This window comes from Battus philenor, unplaced genomic scaffold, assembly GCF_028537555.1.
Source record: "Battus philenor isolate CCGP_79_NKW_IND1 unplaced genomic scaffold, ilBatPhil1.0.hap1 SCAF_11, whole genome shotgun sequence".
NCBI classification, from domain to species: Eukaryota; Metazoa; Arthropoda; class Insecta; order Lepidoptera; family Papilionidae; genus Battus; species Battus philenor.
Genome location: NW_027181673.1, coordinates 6,905,906 through 6,933,488, shown reverse-complemented (window position 1 = coordinate 6,933,488; position 27,583 = coordinate 6,905,906). Strand labels below are relative to the sequence as shown.

The 27,583-nt window shown below is 36.9% G+C and overlaps 2 protein-coding genes across 4 annotated transcripts in view; both read right to left on the bottom strand.

Annotated features, from left to right (window-relative positions):
- Window positions 1-21,008, bottom strand: part of Actn (alpha actinin) — a 58,749-nt gene extending 37,741 nt beyond the window's left edge. For all 3 annotated transcript variants that reach the window (XM_068774549.1, XM_068774555.1, XM_068774563.1), the window contains exon 1: window positions 20,758-21,008. In XM_068774549.1, coding sequence (XP_068630650.1) covers window positions 20,758-20,886 — 129 coding nt within the window. In that variant the 5' untranslated portion in view covers window positions 20,887-21,008. The remainder of the gene's footprint in view (window positions 1-20,757) is intronic.
- A 3,165-nt stretch (window positions 21,009-24,173) lies between these two features.
- Window positions 24,174-27,583, bottom strand: part of rsh (radish) — a 79,016-nt gene continuing 75,606 nt past the window's right edge. The window contains exons 19-21 of the mRNA XM_068775613.1: window positions 26,529-26,641; window positions 25,781-25,963; window positions 24,174-24,689 (exon numbers count right to left, since the gene is read on the bottom strand). Coding sequence (XP_068631714.1) covers window positions 24,174-24,689; window positions 25,781-25,963; window positions 26,529-26,641 — 812 coding nt within the window. The remainder of the gene's footprint in view (window positions 24,690-25,780; window positions 25,964-26,528; window positions 26,642-27,583) is intronic.

The window sequence follows — 27,583 nt, the reverse complement described above, 5'->3', positions numbered from 1 at the left end:
AGTCTATTTTTTTTTTCTTTTTTTATTGAAAAGAATATAAAAATACTTTAAAAGAGTTCAACTACCTTTTGAATTCTTATACATTAATAAAAACCATCATTGCAAGCCAAAAACGTAAGTTTTACAACAACAACAAAAATATAAAGACTGCAATAACTTAACGTAAGAGCAATTTAACGTATTTTTAAAAAGTCAATATGTCGACTATGTAATAAGGTTAGGTGTTATGTATTACTAATTAATGAAAATTTAGTGGCAATGTAAAGTAAACAGGCTTACCGGCCAAACCCGTACGCCCACATGCAGACAAGCCGTTTGGATGTTGGCCATTGCATTCAAATGATCTATTGTTGGACATTCTTATGTCAAAATCCCAATATAGATACGACTTTAACCTTACGATTGGCTCACAATGATATTTTTATATTAAGGAATTTAAAGTGCCTTCGGTTACTTCGCCTGGCGCATCTTTAAGTGCTGATCATTTTATAGATAACTTTTCATTATTGTACATTAAACATTATATTACCAGATTTTTTTAAACACCGATAATTGTACGGTGAGTCTTGCGCACGCTCCCGAGCCGAACGCACCGGTCCGTAACGCTTTAACGCACAAATAATCAGTTTAAATTCGTTTTGAGTGGGTTCTAGTGTGAAAAATTCAATAAATCATATATCAAAAAATCCGCCTATAAACACCGAACATATATCAGTGAAAATTATAAAAATCGGAATTAAATTGGATTTTTAATAACCAAAAGTTCGAATTAAGTGCGGAACAGTGATAAAACAAAAAGGACCCGCCGCGCGAGAATAAGCGCTGTAACACCATTTTCCTGAACTGCTATCTTGTGCGCGCTCGCGTAAGCTTTGCGAGCATATAAACCAAAAAATTTTTGGACAAAAACCCAAAAAGTTATTGAAGAAGTAACGAATTTCAATTGGAAATTTTCCAATTGGAAACACTCGACGACGCCGGACACCCACTGCTAAGCGAGGCAGAGGGTTTGAGGGTTGCTGCCGGGAGCCGGGAGTGCTGGACATAGTATAAGTAAGGTAGCCGCCGAGTATTACAAGAAATTACAAAGAGTTTTATAAAATAAAAAAGTGGTGGGCAGACATTTTTCTTTTCCGCCCACCACAGAGGTTAAATTCCTCCAGTAAATAAACATAGGTCTGGCATAATTATTAGGAATAAAAATACTCGGCGGCTGCCACTGGGAGTGAGGTCTTTTTGACCTATCCCATAGTTTTAAGAATTAGTATAAATAGCAATAGAATAGTGGCCCTATTGCCTTAGGTTAAGAGCCTTTTTGCACTAGAGTTAAGTTGACTAAATTATATTTTATTTAAAAATTGACACATAGAGTTAAACAAATTTTATATATTGACATATCTATAAATTATATATTGACATATTGATTCTACAAGAGTACACAAATTATATATAACTTTATACAAATAGTATAATAAGACAAGCAAGCGTATACTTATATACGAATTTTAAGTTACAGACGACTACCCCTAAAATGTACCGGACCCCCACAAAGACCACCGACGCGGGCGAGGTGAGCCAGGCAGGCGCCAGCCAGGCGTGCAGGGTGAGCACCTCGCCCATTAGAAGCGTCCGGAAGAGTGTGGGGGAGTGGGAAGGGCAGGTAAAAAAGCCCAGGACCTCTCCCCGTGTCGTCGTGCCGGCCGTGAAGGTAAGGGCGCGTACGTTGCCGAAAGCGGTAGAGCCGACACCTGCTCCCGCGGCGGCCGGGCAATCCCCGAAAGGGGACAAACCGGCTTCCGCGGACCGGATGAAGGAGGCGCGAGCGTGCCTAACAAAGGCGAAATTGCACCTGGGCAGCTCGCGCAACCTAAAAACGGAAATAAAGGAGCAGGTGATAATAGCCATTAATCGGCTCTACGAACTGTTTAAGGAGGCGGAGCTCGCACATAGAGAGAGAACCCAGGACCCAAAAGGGGGTCCAGTAGAGCAGCCGGCGAGCGGGGCGAAACGGGTGGAAGCAGTAGTGAAGGATCCACCCGCAAACCCCCTGCCGGCGAGCCAGTGCGAGCTCCTTAAGAAATTAGACAGCCACGCGAGACTCCTTGAAGCCAATACCAAAGAATTGGAGGGCTTGAGGGAGTCTCTCGTGGCTGCAAAAGTACAAGAAAAAGTGAAGCCTCCCGGCACGTACGCGAGCGTGGCGGCCGGCCCGGCAAAAAGACCGCCACCGGGGTGCGAACCTAAGCACTCGGTGGCGGTCTCGTCGGGGACCGACACGGGCGAGCAGGTCCTGGGAAAAATACGGAAAGCTCTAAACGCCACCCAGACCGGCATAAGGGTCGACCGGATCCGCAGGGTGCGGGACGGTCGGGTCATCCTGGGCTGCGGCTCAGAGGTCGAGCTGGAGAGGGTGCGTGAGGGGCTGAGGAGGGCAGGCAGGGACCTGAACCTTGCAGAGGTCAAAAACAAGGACCCACTGGTTCTGCTCAGAGACGTAATGGCCTATAATACTAACGAAGAAATAGTAAAGGCCATTAAGACCCAAAATAAACACCTGCTGGTCGACGTCTCTGAGGAGGATCAGAGGGCGGAGGTAAGGTTCAGGAGGAGGGCGCGAAATGTGCAGACGATCCATGTGGTCATGCGCGTGTCGCCTGCGCTCTGGGGACGGCTGACGGCTGCGGGCTACATGCACGTGGACCTCCAGCGAGTGCGGGTGCATGATCACTCCCCGCTAGTCCAGTGCACTCGGTGCCTAGGTTACGGCCACACCAAACGGCATTGCGCGGAGAGCGAAGACCGCTGCAGCCATTGTGGTGGCCGGCACCTACGCGCCGAGTGTCCGGATCGGCAAGCCGGGAAACCTCCCGCCTGCCGGAACTGCCGACTAGCTAAGGCAGACCGGTGGGACCACGGCGCATTTGACGAAGACTGTCCTGTGCGGAGAAAGTGGGACACCATAGCACGGGCGTCCGTAGCGTATTGCTAAGGGCACCCAGGTGACTCACCGCACTCTCCGCGCAGGGCACCACCAGTACCGCGTGGCGCAGCTAAACCTGCAAAGGTCCAAGCTCGCTACTGCCGAGCTGATATGTGAAGCGCCGAAGAGAGGCTGGGCGTTCGCATTGGTCCAGGAGCCGTATATCGGCGCTATTGGCGAGATGAGGCACTACCCAGGGACAAGGGTGGTACAATGTGTCGCGCGAGGCAACGGGGAGGTTGTCAAGGCGGCCATTGTGCTATTCGACGACACTATCGATATCACTCAATGTCCCCAACTCACGTCTGGCAACGTTGCTGCGGCCAGGCTGAGGACTGGGGCTTGGGAGATAGGGGTGGTGTCCGTCTACCTGGAGCCTAATACGCCCGTCGGACCATACCTGGACCGGATCGGCTCGGCCGTGGAGGGCTTGGGGACAGCCAACGTGGTACTGGGTGGCGACGTCAATGCGCATAACACCTGGTGGGGTAGCCGGTCCACGGACCGAAGGGGGGAGGAGGTCGCAGCCGCCCTCGACCAACTGGGAGTGCACGTGTTGAACCAGGGGTCTGAGCCGACGTTTGATACGTATCGGGGCGGTAAGCATTACTCCAGTCGCGTCGACATTACTGCTTGCTCGACCACCCTGCTCGACCGAGCGGTGGGCTGGAGCCTCGTGGACGACATATCCTCGTCGGACCACAGGGCAATTGTGTTCAATCTGAAGTTTGAGAGGTCCCAAGGCACGGACGTCAAGCGGACCACACGGCAGTACACTACCCGTAGGGCAGACTGGGGCGAGTTCCATCGAACTGTCGCTCGGCTGCTATCGGATCGCTGTCTGACGCCTACCGAGGTGAATCAGATCACCGAAAAGGGGGCGTTGGACAGCACGGTCGGTCGGTATGTGGAAACCGTGAGGGACGCTTGCGAGTTGGTCCTGCCGAAGGTCTCCAAGCGGAAGAGAACGGAATTGCCCTGGTGGTCCGAACAGCTCTCTCTCCTCAAGGCAGATGTCTTGAGGAAGAAGAGAAGGATCAGGGCCGCGAGGCCGGCTCGTAAGGAGCTGGTCTGGCGCGAGTACTGCGACGCGAAGGAGGCATACCGCCTTGAGGCGAGGCGCGCTCAGACCCATAGCTGGAAGCGTTTCTGTGAGAGACAGGATCGCGAGACCATGTGGGGCGGGATCCACCGTGTGATGCGTCGCACGGAGGTGAGGCGAGAGGACGTCCCCCTCGTCCAGTCAGGTAAAGTGCTGGACGCAGCGGGATCAGCCAGGTTGCTGGCGGAGGTTTTCTTCCCGGAGGACGACCCCGGGAAGGACAATGCGGACCACAGAACTGTAAGAGCTAAAGCCGATGAAGTCAATTCGGGGGACCATGATGGAACATGCGACCCCCCGTTTACGATGGAGGAGCTCCGATGGTCCGTATCGACCTTCAACGCCAAGAAGGCACCTGGCTCTGACGGACTCACCGCGGACATCTGCCGTGCGGCCGTCGCCGTGGACCCCGTTCTGTACCTCGCGCTCTCCAACCGGTGTCTCGCGCTTTCCCACTTCCCCACGAGATGGAAGGAGGCAGTGGTCGTAGCGTTGCGGAAGCCGGACAAGGAGGACTACACGCACCCGAAATCCTACAGGCCCATCGGACTCTTGCCGATTCTCGGCAAGGTCCTTGAGAAAATGATGGTCCGTAGGATCCGGTGGTACACTGCACCGTATATCAGTAGCCACCAATACGGCTTCATGCCGCAGAGGTGTACCGAAGACTCCCTGTATGACCTGATCCAGCATCTGCGAACCCGGCTGAAGGAGAAGGAGATCGCAGTGCTGGTATCATTGGACATAGAGGGAGCCTTCGATAACGCCTGGTGGCCTGCTATACGGTGCAGACTGGCAGAGACTCGCTGCCCCGCGAATCTGCGGCGTCTTGTTGACAGCTATTTTAGCGATCGCAAGGTGTCCGTACGGTACGCGGGGGCAGAGTGGGCCAGAGAGACCACCAAGGGGTGCGTGCAGGGATCCGTAGGCGGCCCAACCTTCTGGACCCTCCTCATCAACCCTCTCCTGGAGGAGGTGGCAAAGACCGGGACACACTGCCAGGCGTTCGCAGATGACGTCGTGCTGGTCTTCTCGGGGCAGAAGGCCCAGGACATCTCGAGTCGGGCCAACGCCGTTCTCGCCCATGTTCATGAGTGGGGGGTCAGGAATAAGCTGAGGTTCGCACCACACAAAACCAAGGTGATGGTGCTAACCAACAAGCTAAAGTTCGACTACCCATTACTGAGCATGGGAGGTGAGCCGCTTGGACGGACTGGGGAGGTCCGGATACTAGGCCTCACAGTTGACGATAGGCTCACGTTCAACAGTCACGTGAAGAACGTGAGCAAGAAGGCACAGGGCCTCTATCGTCAGCTGTGCAGGGCTGCGAAGGTATCTTGGGGTCTGAACTCGGAGGTGATCAGAACGATGTATCTGGCGGTGCTGGAGCCGACGATTTTGTATGCAGCGAGTGCATGGGCGCCGGCGGCTAGGAAGCTGCTGGTCCGCAGGCAGTTGGGCGCGGTCCAGCGGGGCTTCGCGCAGAAGATCGCGAGGACCCACAGGACCGCGTCCCTGCACTCGGCCCTTATACTTGCCGGGTTGCTTCCCCTGGACCTTCGGGTCCAAGAAGCAGCCCGCTTATTTGAAATAAGAAAGGGTCATTCCCGGCAGGTGGTAAAGGACCGAGACCTGGAGGTACCGGTCAGCTACCTGAGACTACCACACCCGTCTGGTCAAGTTGGTGTGGAGTTCTCCTGTCTGGGGGAAAGTGCGGAGGAAGTCCGACTTGCCACCGCGGCTGCCGATCTGGTAATTTATACCGACGGCAGCCGCATAGAGGATAAGGTGGGTGCGGCGTTCTGCGTCAAGCGGGGCGCCGTAGAGTCATACACAAAGAAACTCAAGTTGGGCAACTTCTGCACCGTATACCAGGCAGAGCTGCTGGCTCTAGCTGAGGCAACAGGGTACGCGGCCGGCGAGTCGGCGCAAGTCTGTGCCGTACTGAGCGACTCGCGGTCCGCTCTCGAAACTGTCGCAAGATCGGACACCCTCCATCCCTTAGCGTTAAGAGTGAAGGAGAATGTAATGAAAGCGAGAGAGAAAGGGAAGGATGTAAGGTTGTTCTGGGTGAAAGCGCACGCGGGGATGGAGGGGAACGAGAGGGCGGACCAGCTGGCCAAGGAAGCGGCCCTGAAGAGTAAAAGACGACCAGAGTACGAGAGATGCCCTGTTTCATTCGTCAAGCGGCAACTGAGACTGGAGTCGCTCGACGAATGGAACAGGAGGTATGTGGAAGGAACGACGGCTTCGGTAACGAGGATGTTTTTCCCGGACGCCGTCTCAGCCTACCGCGTGCTCCGCAGCATCGAGGTGGACGCGGTCTCGGCCCAGCTCTTCACGGGGCACGGGGGGTTCTCTGAGTACCTTCATAGGTTCAAGCTCAAGGAGGACCCCTCGTGCTTCTGTGAACCGGGCGTGGACCAGACCGTGATCCACCTTGTGGCCCGGTGTCCCGCATTCGGGGGACTCCGGTTCGGCTTCGAGTGCCGGTCTGGGGTTCAAATCAGGGAGGAGTCAATAGCCTCCCTGATAGGCGGAGAATACCAGCAAGATTTCATAACCCTCTGCAAAGAAATAGTTAAAAGAACAATAGAAATAAATAAAAGACAAACATAAGTAAGTAACAAAGCGACAATAAAATGGGAAAAAATTAAGAAATAAGACTGTGATAAATAAAAAATAATTATAAAATAAGAAATCCAAATGTAAATAAAAAGATAAAAATGTAATTATTAATAAGAAAAGAGGGAAGAATGAAAGCTGAATAGGGCGAATGAGAAAGAAAGATGAATTGTGGAATGAAAGATAGAAAATAGAATGAAAGAAATGACATTATAAGGAAAGAAAGAAGAGAAAGAAAATAATAAGAAATGTGAAAAATTATATTGATACAAAAGACCCTGTCCCAAACTAGATAGGGGTACGAATAAAAAAAAAAAAAAAAAAAAAAAAAAAAAAAAAAAAAAAAAAAAAAACACCGATAATTACTGCTTGCCTATAGAATGATGTAACCATCATTGTATTCAAGATGACTGAAGTATTAAGGGTGCTGAGCCTAAAAATGTTTATTTATTTATCTTAATCAGGCACGCCAACCGCAAAATACAATATACTCCTAAGTTAACGTAAATTCCATTTTACATTGAACAAATATATTTAACAATTGTAGGCGTAAACAGCCCTGGCCACTATTACACTGGCATTTAACTAAACATTAATATCGATAATAAAAATATATATTTAAATTAATTAAAAACAGGACCATGTAAGATAATAGAGCATTTTACACTAAAATTACGACAATATAGATATCATAAATAGAAATATGTGATATAATTTACCGTCTTCAAATCATTGGAGAGCTCGTTGAGTCGTTGGTTTAGTTATTTTACCTATTTGGGAGGCCGTCGAAGGACCGTAAGAGCCTCCGAGAGGGCACCTCTATTTAGGATGTCATTAACGTATTTAGCATTAGGCCGAACTATGAATCTCGAAGTGGAAGTGGCAGGTGGAGGCCACGAAGCACACAGAATAGGTGGCTGCTGAGACCTTAAAGCTCTGACGTCCACCCACAAGGTTGTTGGATGACCTTGCTAAGGAGGCTGCAAGCCGCTTACAACCGATTATATATGGATACCTATGACCAGTAGCGGACGTCCCACGACTGAAATGATGATGATGATAACGCATCCACCAGTATGAGGTAAGGTTACAACCATACCGTAAACGGTATAATGTTTGTGTGTCCATTAAAAAAAGTACGCGCCGAGTGCAACTATATATACTCGTATAGTGCATATAAATATATATAGTCTTTGATACAGTCCACTCGTCAGCATAGCACGAAGCGATCAATGTTTAGACTGTGCAGTTATTTTATAAGTTAAATATTTCAACCATGGATTAATTGTTGCTACCACGTTTCTGTATTTTATTTAGAAAGGTGTATGCAACATTTCGGAATACGTATTTAGAATTTTTTTTTACTCACAGGTCATCATTGTCATGACAACCAACAGACGCTCACTGAAAGTAGTGGAGGCTTGTCATAATGACTGATCTTGGACTTCCCACTTTATATGTATTTCTACAGCTGGACGTAAGCCTCCCCCGATTCCAATAGGTCCGGTTGAAAGCGGCCTACAGTCAGCGTCTTATGACTGCCAACAAGCTGAACAGACGTCGCAGCGCTTGCCGGTGTGTGATCTCTACTCCAGAACTATGAGACTTCAGACACAGTCTTATTTATAAGATTTTTGTATAGAATTTACTATAATTAAATTTTTGTATGAACTTTGTATATAATTTATAAATAATACAACATCAACAAAATTATTAATATTTATTATTAGTAATTTAATTTGCAAAGAAACGTCAAGCCATCCGTTCTGAAAGATCACGTATGCGTTTTGTTCGTCTCGCAGCTCAAATTATAGTCGGTGACTAGCACGTCCATGCACATAGGGCAACGCATCCGTTGCCATAATGACAAACCCGCTACTAAACGATAATCGCAAATGGTCTTCACAGTCGGCACAGCATTAAGTGGGCGCTTTGACCATGCCATTCAATCGGGGAATGTCGGTTCAATCCCCGAGTGGAATAACATAGTAGTTAACATATTTAACCATTAAAAGTGAACAAAATAAATGTATATTACAATAGTATCCTATTACATTATTATTAATAGTATCCTCTTTATATATATATATATATATATATATATAAATTATGATTATCATCTTTTCAACCATATATCATTCCGCTGCGGGTCATTAGAACCCACCTAATGGGTTTCCAATAAGGAGGCGATCCGCATTCTGCCTTCCAACGACCTTGACTAGGTTAAATTAAGAAATACATATGCAAACATGCTGTATATAATAAACGTCATATAATCGGCATCTACAATTACCTATATCATCAATTAATACGAAAATATTAGTAAATGTATGTTATACAAATTGATTTATTAATGTAGTAGAACAAATATCCAAGAATATTCAATAAGGCGAATAATTAATGCGATGCTTGATTTCTAAATTCTTGTGAGGAACAGCTGACTAGAGTTTATTAAGAAAATAAATAAACACGTTTAAGTGAAGATGATTATAGAAATTTAATTTGTGGTAAGAGCCATCTACTCTTTTATAAACATTATCAATTTATCTTTAATATTTTGCTATTGAAGAAATAATTCTTCAATTCTTAGCAACTAATATTAATAAACATAAGAAAAATAACGATCTACATTAGGTTAGCACCAAAAATAAACATAAGTTTGTTTTACCTTTCTCTAGGCTTCATTAATGAATATCTTTTGTGGGCAATTGTGTATGGTATTACAATATGAAGTGTATTGTCTCTAAATTATTATGTGAAAAAATTCTATTGCTGTGTGAAGGATTTTTAAAATTTGTAATAAAGCTTTGGAATAAACTGCATTACTAATGTCAACTATTATATTGTTATAGTGACCTCAAAAAAAATCCCTTTAAGTTTATTGATAGCTTTTTTTACATCAGGACGCGTTTGGGATCTTCGTAGGTATATTTTGAAGGATGCGATTACAGGAGAGCTAAATTTGAGTCTAGTTTCTATAATAACATTTTTAACGCCTTCATACCTCTACCGTCAACTGACAGACTTAATATATAAGGTAACAACATATTTAGTAAGTTCTTTTTCCATATATACTTATTCAATTTCTTATTTTTTTAAGACGGACCGGCTTTTAATCTCTACTTTAATATATCTTCTCTAGGTTTAATTTTTTATTAGTAAGTAGATATTATGTCATACATTATTTACCCTTTTTCCTTGCTTGCTTTACACTCTACTGAGGAATGCCATACTTTTATCGTATATCGTATGGTTCTCCTGGCATTGTTCTAATGAGGTACATAACTGCATTATGTACATGTTACTATACAGATAATAAGACGAGTAAAAGAATAACTAAATTAATTATGTGTATATCAATCAATCTGTTACCATTCAATATGCAACTGTGGCCGTCTGTGATCTATATTTGTAAAACAATCGAAACGATAGAGTCATCAATTACTAATCTTCTGGTATGTAATGAGATATTACGGCACTTTATTCATGTGTACTAAATCCAATGTTGCAGAGTTTTATCCTGTTTATAACCATCAACGGTTAGTAACGTAATATGATATTAACTCCAGATACGTCTTTAAGGAATTATAAGTATTTTAAAGAAGGTAGTGTAAGTATTTTAAGACGAAAAGGAATGAAAAAAGATTGCTTGATAAAATCGGTATTGCGATGGAGAAAAAATTTTCAGAATTTTAGCAGGAATAAAAAGTAAAAGAATTTTAACAACGCCCCGCGTAACAGCTATTACCAGTAAGTGACGCGTCGAACGGTGCATTCACCTATTGGGAAGTGTTACAGTGCATCCGTAACGGTGTTGTAATGACATAAAACTTTGCAATGCAATATCTAGCTTAACATTGAATCACTATATCTTCACAAATAAGACAGTAAGCCTTATAGAACCAATAAATCTATTATAACAACGATTGCGGTCGATATTGGCATCGATGTGGTTACTATATATTATTATATACATACAGCATTTGTCTATTCCACAACTTCGTTTGGATAAACGCAAGTTCTTGAGTATCACTGCGTACGATTTTCGAACTAATGTACTCATACAGAATAGATTTAAAGATGTTTATCGTGGTATATGCCCAATGAAAACTCTTTTCAAGACCCAGGGCTACCCATTTACAAAAAAGAGTGACGTTGGTACTTTCAGTCAACCAATAAAATTATTTATAGTATGTCGTAGGTTCTGACGTTTAGAAGACTCCAGTTAGAAAATGTCACCCATGGCACCCTTCTGAGATCAAGACATTGTTGACAATGCGATAACAATAGGTCAGAAACAAATTAAAACCTTGCAGCCGTATCACATGCTATAAATTAATACATGATAAATGCTAGTCGTCGGAAGAAGCTAGATGCAGACCGCTTCAAACCAGTATTATTGGAAATCGAAGTTGAAATGATTCAAATTTAACATTTTTTTTAAAATTAAACATTTACGCACTTTTGAATTGTCAATTTAATTTTTACCGTCATTTCATGTAACATTAAAAGTAGTAATAAACCACCGGCTCGGAATGCTGATCTGTTGAGAAGAGCTGGCCAAAAACTCAATTGCATACATGATAATATCAATCATCAAAATGGGTCAACTAAGAAAGTTTCACGCATTTCTATCAATTAAATAAATGTTGTAATAAGATTTATTTAATAATGTTATATTTCACAAGTTAAAAAATAAGGTCTTGTGTAACTTTATTATATAGGCGTACATTCAGTGATGATGATCAAATCCTGGATAGTGAAAACCATCGGTTCCTTGTACCCAGTTACTTCATAGCCTCCGCCTGAGTGAACTAAGAAACGAAGGTTTCCTAATACGGTAATTCCTTAGGTAAATCCTTGAGCTTAATTATTGTAAAGGTGTGTAAACTAAGTGCCTTTAGCGATTTGCCACTCAAATAAAATCGGACAGGCAAATAGCAAATGGCCCAGATAAAAACAATGTTTACCCTAAAACAGACTAATTTAAGTTGTCTACACTATATTAAGCTGACTAAATGAACAAGTAAGTAAGAGATTTAAAAATAACGTTTGAAAAGGTTAAGTTACTTTGAATATTTATTGTAATTCTCACGACCGCCATGAATGACAAGAGAAATGTGCAAGCGTTAAAAATTCTTTAAATTGTATATATATAACCAATGATTACTACATGAGATATTTGTAATAAAAACGTAAGCTACATTAAGTTAGCTTGTCTAGGAATGGAAATGTTTTGATTCGATCCACTTTTAAAAGCATTATTAGGCTATTATATTAATAGTACATGTTCTGTTGCAATAAAAAAACATATTAAAAATAGATTGCATTTATTAGGTACGCATCTATAGGTAACTCCACTTTATACATGATGTACAAGTTTTTAACAAATTTTCCATATTAATTACGTATATAAAATATCAAAATAAAGATTTACCTAAAAACAGTTTCACCATCAAAAGCAGTGAATTTTTTGTTTTATGCCGCGGAAACATCCCACGCAATTATATAAGCAGTTATCAGCTTACTGAAGCGAGAACGCTGCGAATGTGATACTTGGCGCTGCTGTGTGCGACCCTTTACAGGTTTCCAGTTTAGCTTATTGAATTTTAATGTCTATTGTCATTAATACCATTGCTAGTTACGACATACAAATAGCTATTTAATCGCGTAAATAATCACCTATGATGTAAAATGTTTGTTTATACAATTGAATAAAACTGCACATACTGACTATTTTTATACAGCTAAGAAGTACATATATATATGTTTGATATGACTGTGTAGAAAGATTGGAAATAAGGTGTGCTATACATTAATTGACAGTTAGACATTCACCCCTTTTACCCATACCGATCACTTTGTGTATCTTACGACTCAATTACCGTAGCGTTGGTTCTCGGGAGTAACTGAATGTTGGCTCTATAAGGGATAGGCACTAGTCGGGTAACTTATGTGTTACTGTTATTCAATAAAAACGAAGTGTTCAACCGTTACATTATTTAACTTAAACGTTTGTATATACAAGTTATAAGAAATTTTTGTTTTTAATATACTCAATAATTGAAAATAAAGGTGTAAAAGTGAGCACTCTGGAACTTTATTGGAAAGTGATAAGCCAATTTCTACTGACAGTACAGATTCTGCAGGGATTACGAATACATTGTTATTTCTGAAACCATTGCTTTTTTGGACAAAGTGTAGTATACATTAATTGATAACAAGGGAGTTATATATTCACAATTTCAAAGGTTTTACATCTCTAACTATCCATTCTGTATATCATCAAAAGTGTGAAGGGTCTACAATAAGTAGGAAAAGATTAATAATACGTAACACTGTCCCCCTGTTGCAATACCAAAGGACAGCTGACGGATTTATCTCCAGCGATAATCAGCAAACGTAACTGCTATAGTGATAAGAATGCAAATAGATATGGCGAGTATAAATGATTTATTATCGATTTAATATCGTACATATTGTATTAATATTAAATATAGGACATAATACGAGTATATTTATGTTCTGGAGTACAGACTACAGATCGGTAAGCACAACGTAGAATGTCCATTCATAAGGTAGACAGATAGCTTGGTTAAGGTCGTCGGAAGACCTATTATAAATCTATGAGAGAGGCCTATGTTTAACAGTAGACGTCTTGTGGTTGAAATGACGATGATAATATTTAGAATTCAGATTCAACGGGCGGATATCGATGCATTTCGTCCGTCTAATCGTATTTCAATTTGGAACAAAAGCAAGCCAACTAATTTTAGACACATGACGTATGGATCCCGATATGATTTCCTGTTCTACAAACTAACATATATACGTAGAGAGTAAATTTAGTAGCAACTATTTTCTAATTATAATTGCAAGTGAGTGTAAGCATTTCGCGTGGGTGTTAGGACGAGACCGAAAATAGCGTGTGTTGGCAGTTGCCTGCAATCTCTTCACGCAGGCCGGCGTGATACGTCACAGTAATCTATGCCCCTCAAACTCGGACCGTCAACATATTTTTACGAAAATAAATCGAAACTATCTCGTATGTGTTTACCGCTGTCTTCTACAAACCAGTTTTTTCTTTCTCCACATGTTACGTAATAAAAAAATATTTACGTTAAATAATTGTTGGTAATCTAACCTTATCCTATATCTAGAAATTAAATGAATCAAGAATAGTTTTAAAATGTTTAAGAGGTTTTTAGTGATGTATTTTTAAAACTAAATCAGAATTTTGCTGTTTTCGGGTGAACATCGTTTAAATTAAAGTAAGTCAAGCAACGTAATGGAGGTCTATGAAGTTCAGGGGTCATTTGAAATGGAAAAAAAGTGATTAAAATCCTGACGTTATAATTATTTATCGTTTTTGATTTGGGGTTTTTTTTTTCTATTCAGTTCACTGGTAGGAATAGGCTCCCCTCAAAAACGTCTATACTATCACAGTTTGGTATTTGGTACGTAGAGGATGCTGCTACCTATCCTCCGAAAACTTATTTGTGAGCAGTGGCTGTACTGTATAATTAATGCACGAATTGTGAATTATGCAAGTTTATATTCCGGTAATCGAACTCGCGACGCATCGATCGCAAATCTCAGTTCTCTATCGCTGGGCTACCATAGCTCCTTATAACTTAGTTATGACATGTTAATGGCCGTCATAAATGTTCCCAGTAAACCATTCAACAATTATTTTTGAAACTAGACGTCAATCTGTAAAATAATCTATCCGCATTTGATTTTAGTTTCGACAAAATAGTTTGCCCGGTACCAATATCGTACAGACCAAAAACCTCTTAATTAGATTCTTTGTACATTCCATAAATACTTGATTCAGACTTATCATTTGTGTTTCACGTGTTATTTTAATCGTAATAAATTGATTGGATAATTCCCAATAAGTCTGTTCGTGTAATATTATCGATAGATATATTTAAATAAGGACAAAGCAAACTAAACGACCAAGACACGAACAGTCCATGTTAATGGAATATTGTACTATGAAGATAACAGATTGTTAGAATGATTCAAGCAATGCACTCGTTGCGAGTGGGCGGGCCTATCTCTTTACCACGGTGTTTTGAAACAATAACAACACAATATAGCTAGCTAGCGACATGATATGTATGGAATGTCACTTTGTTACATTTTACTTCCTAATTAACAGTGAATTTTAACCAAAAATTTCCTTGTATATATAGTGTAAATAAATATTTATATATGTATGTATACATATAGGCTCATATAATGTTAAAGTAAATAAGTGTTTTTATGTAATGATAGACTACCCATTACGCGTCTATCTCATTTAAAGACCGCTCATTGTATTTATTTTATTACTTATTATGCATTTATTTTTTTCTGATATGTGAAATTAATAGTGTCACATAAATAAATAAAAATAAAAACTAGTCTCTCCCGTATTCTTATTGAGTCTGACGTGTAATAGGATTAAAGCAATGACGGTCTATGTAAGTTTTAACTCCTTAGAAGAGGGATCTATAATTGAATTCGTCTATACAGTTGGTCGGTTGTGCGCCAGAACCGGTCCACTTAAAATAATATTATTGACGTGGGCAAGGGTACCCTGCTTGTTAGTTTGTTGGTCAACGACGACTAGTTTGTGGTTTTTAGAGGAAACTGTATGAGTGCTCTTGTCCAAGAAATCAATGACAACTTGGAGTATAAGGAAAAAGAAATTTCTGATTATAATTATAAACGTAACGGTCACTCAGAATAGGTTACTTTGATTACTAATACGGTAAAATATTTGAAAGTTTATAATGATGCAGGTATTACAGATGACGTCACATCACTATGCGTGATATAAGAAATATCTAATTATTTCTACATGGACATTTATAACTTGTTAATAAAGGTCAGGTTTAGAATAAATTTATAGTATATTTGTTGTAATTGAAACTATACAGGATATTGATTGTAGGTGTGGAAGTTATAACGTGTTGAATGCACAGCTCATTTTTAAGCAAAAAGCTTTTAGACATATTTCCAATCAACCTGTATAAAGCGATCACATTGAAATATGTTGCATTAATTTATTTTTTTCTTTTGGAATGCGACAGATCAATAATTTCTGCGAAAAAATTCTATAGGGACGGAAAGTAAAAAAAGTTAATATTAATATCCGATTTTTTAACAGTATCATTACGTAATTTGTTATTTCTAAAATCATTTGTTTTTGTATAAAGTTTGTCATATAATAATTGACAGCAAGTAAGTTATATATTCACGGCTTTATGCCTATATCTAATCATCCTGTACAGATTTGGTAAACAAAAAAATATTTATAAGCTACACGAATGTGTGGTAGCATTAATTGACTGCAAATGAGGTACACAATTACTCTTTTAAAACTTTTGTACCTATTCACAATTACCTTATGTTTATGAATTGTTAATAAATTAAGGGTAAACGGTAAATATAAAAGTTATTTCATATTATTCTTGCGTCATTAAAACTATGGTTTGTGTACAGAGAATTCGCCTTCGGGATAGATTATATTTTGTCGCAGCACTAAACTTGTTTGACTACACGCCCCAAGTACGATAATTTATATGTATCTTCCTTTCTTACTTAAACCACCTAGCGTTACGATGTTTTTTAACCTTTGAACAACACTTGACGTTTGAATAGGGTAACTCGACCCCGATTTTTATTCGGGTACAGTTTAAAAACTTTTTGCTTATTATTTTGTGTAAAAAAAAATAGAAAGATAAGCTCTTTTAATTGGCTTATTGTTTTTATACCAGTATTATTATTATTTAAAAACTTGTCTTTTTATTTTTATTAACGTTAAATTTAAATTATAATGTAATATTAACATATCTATTCAACGGTAAATAAATTAATTATAAAAAATAGTATTCGCGATCACACCAATAAGATAGAAAGAAAAATTGAATGTATAATTACTCTGAAAGTTATGGTTTATTGGCTCGAATTACTCTCTGGTATGAAAAAAACGTAACTAATAAGTGACAAATAAAATCAACAAGAGAACTAAAAAATATATACACAGAACACTAATGACATAGTTTTTACTGGCATTCATAAAAATATTTAAATAAGACTTGTTTTATTAAGGTGACTAAATGTTTATCGGCATATAACTAGTTTTTGTAGAAAATTTTTAATGCATACATCGAACAGTGTAGAATAATCCTATAGTATGATAATAGCAACTGATGAGTTATGTTCTCTAGGAATCTTGAATTGGAATGCAAAGTGTGCTTCGAGTGACAGCTCATGACCAGGTTCTCTTTCTCAAGGTTCGGTCAGTCCACGAAGCGTCCACAAACGATCAAAGAGCTTGGACGTCTTCTCGGTGGAGTTTGAAATGCCCGAGACGAGGTCAGTTGCAATAAAGCGGTTTAGGTCAAGTGTTTTTAGAGTCAACAACTCGCTAAAGTTAGGCTTTAAGTTAAATTAGTATATAATGATATTTAGTTTGTACACGGTTTAACACAAACGTCTCGGCAAACATTTAACCAGAAATATGCGCCTGCAATAGATTTGTTATGTGGTAATTATATTAATCTAATAAACTAAACATATAAGACTGTACATTTATAACGCGTTTTCATTATCGAGTAACAACTATTCCCTCTATAACGCAAGAGTTTTTGACTCTATGTACTGCGTAATTTATAATGATTTGTAAAGCTATTATAAAATTAAATAAAACTGCTACTAAATACGTGTTCTTAGTTTTTGAATTGATCTGATAAAAATTTAGAAAATATTATTTCTGCATTTTTATCATAAATGAAATATTTATTACTCGGCCACGAAAAGTAAAAATAAAACTCCTTTTAATTAGAAAAGTTAAACGTGAACATTTGTTTATAAAGCGTTATACGGGTTCATATAAGTACGTTATACGAGAATACCAATATTTTTTACAAAAACTATTCTACCGCGTGATAGTGTGATTACCGACAAGTTTTGTAAAAAAACATATTAATATTATCATAAAAATATCTTGTTCTAAAAGCATAGATATTTTTTTTTGGGTAGCTAAAAGAGTCTGGTCTTCGAGATCCACTTTCTTCGATTTAATCATTAATACTGATATGACATACTTAACATTCTGAACATCGTGTTAGATATTTTTACTATCTTCTTTTTAAAAAGTAGCTGTATTCAAAGATAATCATGTTTTATAAAAAAATATTAATCGAAAATAATAACGCCCGGAGTGTAGAGGTTGGTTTTTGAACTGGTGCCAAAGATAACCAACAACGGCGAGGAAAAAATAGATTTGTCAAATGTTATATAATGAATGATGCGTCAACAAATGTTCAAGTGTACGTGACAATTTTGACGTATTTAATTCGAAACCATCAACATTATTTCCGATATTTACATGCTATCTGAATATTGTCATAATTTATTACTTTTAAACTAATAAAAAATTACAATCATTTTATATACTCGGTGTACAAAAGCTGTAAAACGAGATGATGACATTGTTGTTTTGCGCGTGGGTGTCGCATACTTTCGTTCTAAATTCAAACTTCAAATCATTAAAAACGTTAACTACTGATTATTTATATGTACGTTTAAAGCCATAAATTTTAAGTTTTTAAAGTAATACTTATTTTAATATCGTGCTCAATTTAGTTTTCATATTTTATTAAAAGCCAAGCATTTATTTTGGAATTAATTGAAGTGTGATTAATGCGTAAAATTAAATGACTGAAAAACATGTATAGTTAAAAAAATGTACAAAATTAATCTGAGTTCACTACTGAAATTATAAATAACACTTCACCATTATCAACATCGTTTCAATCGTAGGACGTCGACAGCTGGACAAAAACTTCCCCCATAGATTACCAATAGAACTAATTAGAAATGACCTGCATCCAGCGTATTTTGAATATTTGTTTATCAATAAAAGATAATTTATATTATTAATATATTTTTACTTTCTTAAATCCTGATCGACGTAAGCACGGCCTTCGACCTTTAAAAGTAAAAACTGTCCGATGATTCATAATTATTATAAGAAAATGAAAACCTTTTCCAAATCTATATTGATATTTTTTACGTTCTATACAAATAATATACGTCAGATGAAATTTCTCAACTGGTTTTTTTAACGATTCATCTCTACATCTTTCTATATATAGTGACTAAATGGTTATATTTTTAAAAATTACAAATCAAGGTCTCTAAATATTTATAGTTTATTAAAATAATCCAATAAGTTGTCACATGGTTAGATCGTAACCATTATCAGTAAATATAATGCTATATGTAATCTTAACATAGTTTTAAACACTTAAGTGATGAGGTTGAGAATGAATTGCTCTAGCTACTGTATTAATGATATTGTAACATCGCTAAAACACGTTTGAGTTTGTTATGGGCTCTTAGATTGAACCGCGTTTGACACCCTCGTAGCTTTCACTTGAAGGTTGTCTCAGGAGGAGTTCAATCTGGCTTTGATTTCTATCAAATCAGGCTCTTCTAGCATTCTTATGATGTACACAAGTTGTCACTGTGTGATTCTACGTGGATATGCATAAATGAATATTAACATTCTTTTCGTTGATTATAGTGAGGTAAATAATGCTTGTGCTACTGACCTCCTTGCGGAAGGCACTCCAGCCGGATGGTGGGCTATTGAGACTGGTCAGGTGACTTCTTCGCGCAGACGTATCTCAGCGAGACCGCGACATTGAACCGCCATACGCGATCGGGCAATGCTCTGTGTCTCTCTTTGTTTATACGAGTTTTTATCCTTTGAAATTCAAAGCGACAGACTTCTTACTATAAGTATAAACCTAATGTAACGCACTTTCTGTGGCAAAGTCATTCTATTTACAAATTCTGTACGTGCAGTTAGGTGTCTAAGCGCTTGTAAGAATTGTTTTAACTTTGGCAGAATATTAAATATTTTAGGCCCTGAAAGCCATACAATGATTTAAAAAAGACTGATATAGTCTTTTTTAAAATAGAATTAGTGTAAATCATTCTCGATAAAGTTTTTTTTTTTAAATTATTTTGACAAATTAATATCAGACCTTTAAATAACCGAGGAATAAAAAGTGTGCGAAAATTGACAGTTTTCGAAAATTCATCATTTAAATTTTATAACCCTGTATGTAACTTATTTTACAAAAATGTTATCAATTTAATTTATTGGATATGGATATGGAGTCATTTCGTTTTATCGTTCGTAATATAATATATATATATATACGTCCTAAGCGGAATGCAATATTATAACATTTCGCATAGAACGTGTATTCGCCATGCGTCAGCGTGTTGGTCACCATAAATAAATTATAAGTGAGACTAATTCATCTTACATTGACATGAGGTTGATAATACTAGATTTCCTGAAATATGGGTTCTAGTGACGTAAAGACGGACGCCCGCGCTTTCAGCGGCGCCTGCGTCGGACCCATTTTAGGACATGACTAACGGAAATTCGACTCCTCTCTCTGACCCGCTCACTCCCTAGGGATGCGGTATGATCCCATCTCGCTCACACCTAAAGCTCTAAGAAATCTTTTAATAGTGTCCACGGCCGCGATCTACTTTCAACTAGCGGCGGGAAATATATAACACAGGATTTAAACTGCCCGGCACACGCGCGATTTTTGATTTTTGCTTAAAATTAATTAATGTTTAATGAGAATTTCAGGACTTTTAATGATATAAAAACGTACATAACGGTAATTTTTGTGAATAAAATTTATTACTTTCATTTCTATGAATTCATTCACATTATATTTTATTTTTGTTACCTCATTAAATAGTTTTTTGTTGAAGGAAACTGACTCGGTGAAATTAATTTAGTTCCAAATTGTTGTTTGTAAAAATTTGCAAAATGTTAAAAATTAAATATGCGCCTTACTCGATACACCGTAAAAAATGTTTAGAAACGTGAGTCACGACCACGATAAGGTTAATATTGCCTTTATTTTTATCTGGAATTTGCATGCGAAATATGTTCAGCGATAGTATTTGTTCACGAACCCATTATTTGGTTTGTCAACTTAGAGATCAAACTGACCTTTTTCTGTTGTTTTTCCCAAGCCGGGTCTAGCAGACCCTCTCGCTCCCACTCTTCCTCCTGTTCCATGTATCCGTCCCCGTACACCCCGTCATAGTTATTTGTTATCACCCCGTTGTCCATCATCATGGTCACCGCACTGACCGTCGATTTCGATGTTCGTTCGAGCCTATGACCGCGAACTCGTGTGTGTCAGTTCGCACCGCGCAACAAGCAACCGGCAACACGCCCGCTGCAAGGAGACTGGCGCGCAAGCGCTCCCTGCGGCAGCGTGCAGAACTTTAAGTTGTGCGTTCCGTTTGACGTTTTTAACTGTCAAAAATTAAAGCGAGACATAATTTTATCTATATTTGACTGTATGTTAGATTGCACTAAAAATATTAAAAATTTAAATAGAATATTTTGTTACAAATCAATTATTATACGTCTGTAAGTTATATGGAATAATTTAATTACCGAATAATTTTTATAAGTTTAAGTGCAATTAAACGTCGCTATTTTTGTTATTGAATTTGTAGAACTCTCTTGATATTTTAAGTATTATGAGAATTTTTAAATATTTATATTGATTAAATTTCTATGACTTTGATAAAACTTATATAAATGAAATGCTTCTTTTTGTATTTTTGGAAGTTATAATTTAAAAGCCATTTAATAAAATATGATAGTTATAGACATTCAATGCCGATAACTACATTTTTTGCATTATCAGAGGTACTTTATTATTATTATTATTAAAACAATTGATTGTTCAACCTGAAATGTGCGTACTTTTAATGCACTCATAATACTACAATACAAAAAAGTAAGTTTAACTTTTTAATTATTTATTGTAAGCGGCAGGATTGTATATAGTTTCACATTTATGTAATTATTTTTCGGTTTTCGTTTCGTTAAATCAAATATTATTTTTTGTTAAGAGGAAAAACATCAAAACAGTACATTATTTTTTTTCTTTGAAATTATAATATTTTCGATACAAAGAAAATGAGTTTTTATTTCTTTATACGGTTTTTTATTATTAAAGTTTTGTGTGTGCAAAATAATAGTACTGTAGAAGTACGTAAACAATTATATTATTTAGTTAACGAATAAATGAATCAAAATGTTTTGTCGAGATAAAAAAGATTTTGAGGATTATTTCAGGTATTGATAAAATTAAATTATTTCACAAATACACAAAAAAATTTATTCACCACATAAACCTCATTGAATAATATAACTTTGTCCACGTAAAATAACAGTTACATTTTATATTTTTATGTTTTTTTTTCCCGAAGATACCACATTTAACATACTTATAGCAACATACACAATCACAGGAAGGTAAAATTTTGGAATAGAAAAGTTATTTAAGGATTTTAGAGCATGACACATATTTGGTGTTTCTACAGTTAAACCTATTAGAAATACATGTATGAGTATTGCTCACATCAAATTACAGATTACCTACAAGGTTGTCATGCAAAAAAGACGTCGGTGGTTTGATAGCGTGAATATTGTATTTTAATGGATACCTTAATTAGTATTTGCATATAACTTCCAAAGCGTTGAGCAATTACATTAAATTAAAGTTTAAAAATCATTCTCCGTGTACATTCAATATATAATTTTTCAGGTATAAAACTTTACAGACAATTTAACATTTAATTCATTTTATTTACCAGAAATTTAGAAACGTTAGGCTAAATATTTAAACATCTATTAAAACAGTTCATTATAATTTGTGACCCGTTTTAAAAATTTAAATACATATAGAAAATTTGTATATATAGGGAGTACCCACACTTATATATTTTAGAAATGCCATTTTTATTTTCATTTTTATATTATACTTTATCACAAAAAACTTAATATGATAGGGTTTTAATAGTACTATGAAAACTTAAGGTGTATGATTTGTATAGGAGAATTTTATAAAATTAAATAATAACTAAATAGGTATAAAAGTAGAAAGCTATAATATTAGATAATAAGGTAAATATTCAATGGCATTTGTCTGTCAATTTATCGTTATCTATTAACTACATTATAAGCAGGGAACATATCTTATGTCTATTATAAATTGATAAGTTTGTTTCTATTTGAAGTTTCTTTCTTATAACAATATTAATGGTATAAGAAAATATCTTTTTAGTATCGATATCAAAGAATAAAATAATGCACAAGAAAGTTACTTCATTACATTACAAATAAAGATCATAAATTAAGATTCAGAAATCCATGTGTAAAATAAAAATAACAATTATTATTCTTAATCTGTACGTTTGCAAAACTTAATATTTGCAAGTTTACAACACTTCATATTAAATTAAATATTACAAATTTTTAATATTCATTCTTCCATTTCACAAAGCAAGTTAATAAGCATTTATTCTACTTAGTTAAATGTACATAATCTGTGTAAAGATTAAGACTATTTTCAATATAATATAACGAAGTGATTGATATAAGAACAACGTAAAAAATCTTCAGTATCATTTATAATTTATAAATGAAGAAAGCGTTTTGCAAACGAGATTTAATTATTATTAAACATACATTTTATTCCTACGACATAATGCTTTGGATTAAAAATCATATTTATTTTTTTTTGTCATTTTTACTACATTTTAGTTAGAACATTAATATTTTTTTAGTTTACATCACTAACAAATAGAAGTAACTAATGTTAGTTGTAGTCAGTCACTTTATTGAAAACGATGTCTTACAATTTATTATTTTTATATTCTGGATCTAATTTTAATAGTCAAGTGTCAATAACATACGGTTTCAGGACAAAACCTGCGATAAAATATTTTATATATAGATAAACAAAAGTGTATAAGGTAAATATAATATCGCAGATTAAAAATTAAATTAAAATTGGAACATCCTAAAATGTTCATTAGTCATTTATTTCATAAATATTGTAATAATATTTTTCATTACATTGTAGTTAAGATGAAATCTTATTGTGATTATAAATATGAAGGCTCTTAATTGTTACGTTAACAATACTTTTTAAATAATTCCCAGGTTATGATCCTCATTACATTTCTCACTGTTGGATCACAGAAAGGGAAAAAACATTTGTACCTGTTTTTACATAGTAAAGGTGTAAACTGCTACAGGTTAACATTTTCATAATTGCCCGACTAAGTTCACGATATCGCAAATTTTTGGTACCAAAAATAGAGATGATTATACTGAACACGTCTAGCTAGATTTAAAAAATATAGGTTTCAATGAACAACAACAACGATTAGGTATCCGACAAGTGTACAAATATTTCTTGCACCTCTACTTAAGTACACATATATAACAATAATATTTTTAGAAGGCGTCAACATATTGATATATACGGAGAACTCAATCCCATCTCTTTTCTTCTTCATAGATTATCTATCATTTAATACTCTTATCTTGTTTCAAGTTTATATGCCATAATCAAAACTTTCGAACTCTGAGAATCTAGAGTCTTGCTTTTGAAGGCGTTGTTGACAAGCTTCAATATAGCTATCCTGGATTCTGTACATTCCGGAATTGGCCTGGTACATCAATGTTTCCAGGATACGTTCGTTCTTAATAGCTTTCGACGGAAGCACCACTTTTATCAATTCTTGCGGTGAAATCCTATACAGCTTTAGGTCTCTGGCTAATCTCTCCATTATAGTTTTAAATTCATTTTTGGCGTCAGTCTTATTTGCAGATTTTGATTTGATTTTGTTCCGAGCCCAACTTAGCATAGCTTCAAACTTTCTGACCTCTGGTACCTCGAGATTTCGACACATGATCATTTGGACCATAGATTCAGATAGATTTAGGAATTCGGACGTTTGGAATAAAGCGTAAGCTCTTTGTTCTATAAAAGCCAAAATCATGTTCACCAGTTCCGACGCTGACGTGTAACGCCAATAGTAATTCTCCAAAGATATTAACATCGTACACACCTAAAACATAGAGAAAAAAATAAATTAGGTCATTTACCACATGTACTTTTTGATATATGAGTTTCGAGAATACCTTAATGAAATTTTGGTAAAGTTACACTAAAACTTTATTCTACATTTGATATCTCTACGCAGTCCATGTAAAGTTCATTTTGTTTATTTTTTATTTTTCAAACCTATTTATGTCTAGAGGTTAATGGTTGTGATTTACGATTATATTGAAATTCTCAGGGATTCTATATTGTTTATCACACGAATGTGAATCGATGTAGGATCCTTGAAGAAATGGCGGTGACGTCTTCCAGACCGGTCTCATTTCTATTTTCAAGAATATTGAACTTAGCATTCTAACAAAACAAACTATAAGAGAAACAATTACATTATAACTATAGAACTAAGGTGAGCAAATACTACGATGTTGTCACCGAAACAAGTAAGAAAATATTATAGTGAATTTTTGAGTAGAGGAGGTAGAAACCAGAGGTATAATAGCAAAATCTCTCTACAACTAGTTGAAGAATTTAAGTCTGTCTAGATTGAACATTAGGTCATTTTCAGAAAGGCTTATTAGGAAGCCCGTTCTAAAACGCTTAGTAAGATCATTATAAATTTGGTTAGGTAGGAAAAGGAGTCGGGACAGCCATATAGACGCTTCCTTAAACTCGTCACGTAGGTTGTCAGCCCTGAGGCCCAGAAAAGGCAAAAGCCGATGCCCGTACAATGAACTGATGGAATGTTGAAAAGTTATGTTAAAAGTGAAGAAACACATCAGAAAATTCTGAGGATAGTAAACCTCCAAGATGTATCGTTTACAAATTCACACTTTACTCATATGGTTGATTATGGCGTATAGAGTTGCTCGTGTCCCGGCTGTGAGATGTTTTAATTTAATCTGGTATCGGTGTTAAATCTCATAAAATAGACAGACGACCTTGTCAAGGCTCTCGAAAGTCGCTGGATACAGGCCACTGGCAATCGCTCCTATGGGAAATGTATGGCGAAGACCTTTGTCCAGTAGAGTCTTACGACTGAAATGATGATTGTGATCCAGTAATGACCAATAATGGAATGGTTACGTTAAATACACTTACCACTTCTATCCTCAAGAATTGCTTAGCGTGATGGAAGCAAGCTTGCAGAAGTTCTGGCAGATCATAATGCTCCGCCGCGCAGATAAGTCCGGGTATGGAAGCGCAGGTAAGCGGGCAACTACCCGTATGCAGGTAGTCCAACAATATACGGAAAGTTTCCGGATCGAATTCTATTATGGAGAACTATAGAAACAAATATTTGTTATTACATATAAGATTTTGTTTAATCACATACACTCTTATTCAGAACTTACTGGCAAGTAGATATCGCACTTTAAAAATTTTCAAAATTGTCCTAATACCAAAAGAAAATATAAATAAGCGAATTTTATTATTTTGTCGATAGATTATTTTCCGAGCGATCACTTCTTCGATTCAATATTTTAATAATAAATAATAAATATTTATTAAAATAGATTTTCTATTTCGTGGCAAAATTACTAATAATGTAATTACACCTGAATTCTTCCTTATAATATCGTGGTTATAATTTTGACAAATTTTTCCTGTTGTAAGAATCTTGTTATTTATGCTATAATTTAACATTATAATCTACTTTACATTTAGTAAAGAATCCAAAATGATGAAGTATAGTGGTAGTTATAATCGCCAAAATGTCGAACACTCAAGAAAGATCACGTGACAAATATTTGTTTGGCTGTATTGGGAACCAAAGTATAATATTTATGATAAAAAGATAGTAGTTCAATGATAGTAATATAATTATATATATAGAATACATTATTACCTCAGTTTGTGCAAGCTTGGCGCGGTCGACTTTTTGTGCATCAGCGCATACCGATAATCTTGGCACTGCTAAAGCTGCATTCTTTTCTTTCTCCTTATCTTTACTTTCTTTATCTGTAAGATTTATAGAGTGTTTTTATTATTTTACTTGGTGTATGTGTGCGTAGATATAACAATAAAATGAACTTGAAATGTTTTAGTCCTTTATGTTATTGTCATTTTTTGTTTAATCTGTAATAAATTTGTTGTTCAAAGGAATTTAATCGTTTACTTCATCATCATCATTATTTCAGTCGCAAAACGTCCACCGTTGGACATTGGAATTTTTATATCGTTTATATACCCCCGCGATAATAACCACAGTTTTAGTATTAATTATATCACTTTTGCAATACATTTAATTTATTTCTTTTGAGAGTTAACAATGATTTTCGTAAAGTGTCAGACAGCGTCGTATTTTTGAATAATTATTTCGAGTTAGGCCCTTTGGTCATTGGGGTTGAAACAGTACCCTAGTGGCGACCATGACCACGCCGTCTACCAGGCGTGGGTATGCCCGTCACCAGGTAGAGTGCAAATATAGTCAAGGTCGTTGGCCGCTGGATGCGGATGCTAACTCATATGGCGATTTTTAGGGGAGGACGATGACTGGCACGATCGTTCATCAGCTGACGCGATGATGATAATGATGATTTGTTGAAATAACTTTAAGGAGAAAATGTAAGATTTTTGAATAGACTACTACTGATTATATAAGTGATATTATGTAATAAATTTATGATGTTTATTTAATATGAACTTCTTAAAAAACCTAGGTTATTAATTTCTTTACTTCTGTATTAAGAATGTACTTAGTAAAAGTGACCACAAAAAAACCGTCTGAGTTTCTTGTGGGCTCTAATCAAATCAGAGTGTGTTTGGAACTCTCGTAGCTTTAAGTTGAAGAATGCCATTGTAACGGACATCAGTCTGATTCTAGTTTCTACCAAACAGCGCTTCTTGAGTAGTTAATGATGTAAATAATCTAACGCGAATAATAATATGAACAAATAATTA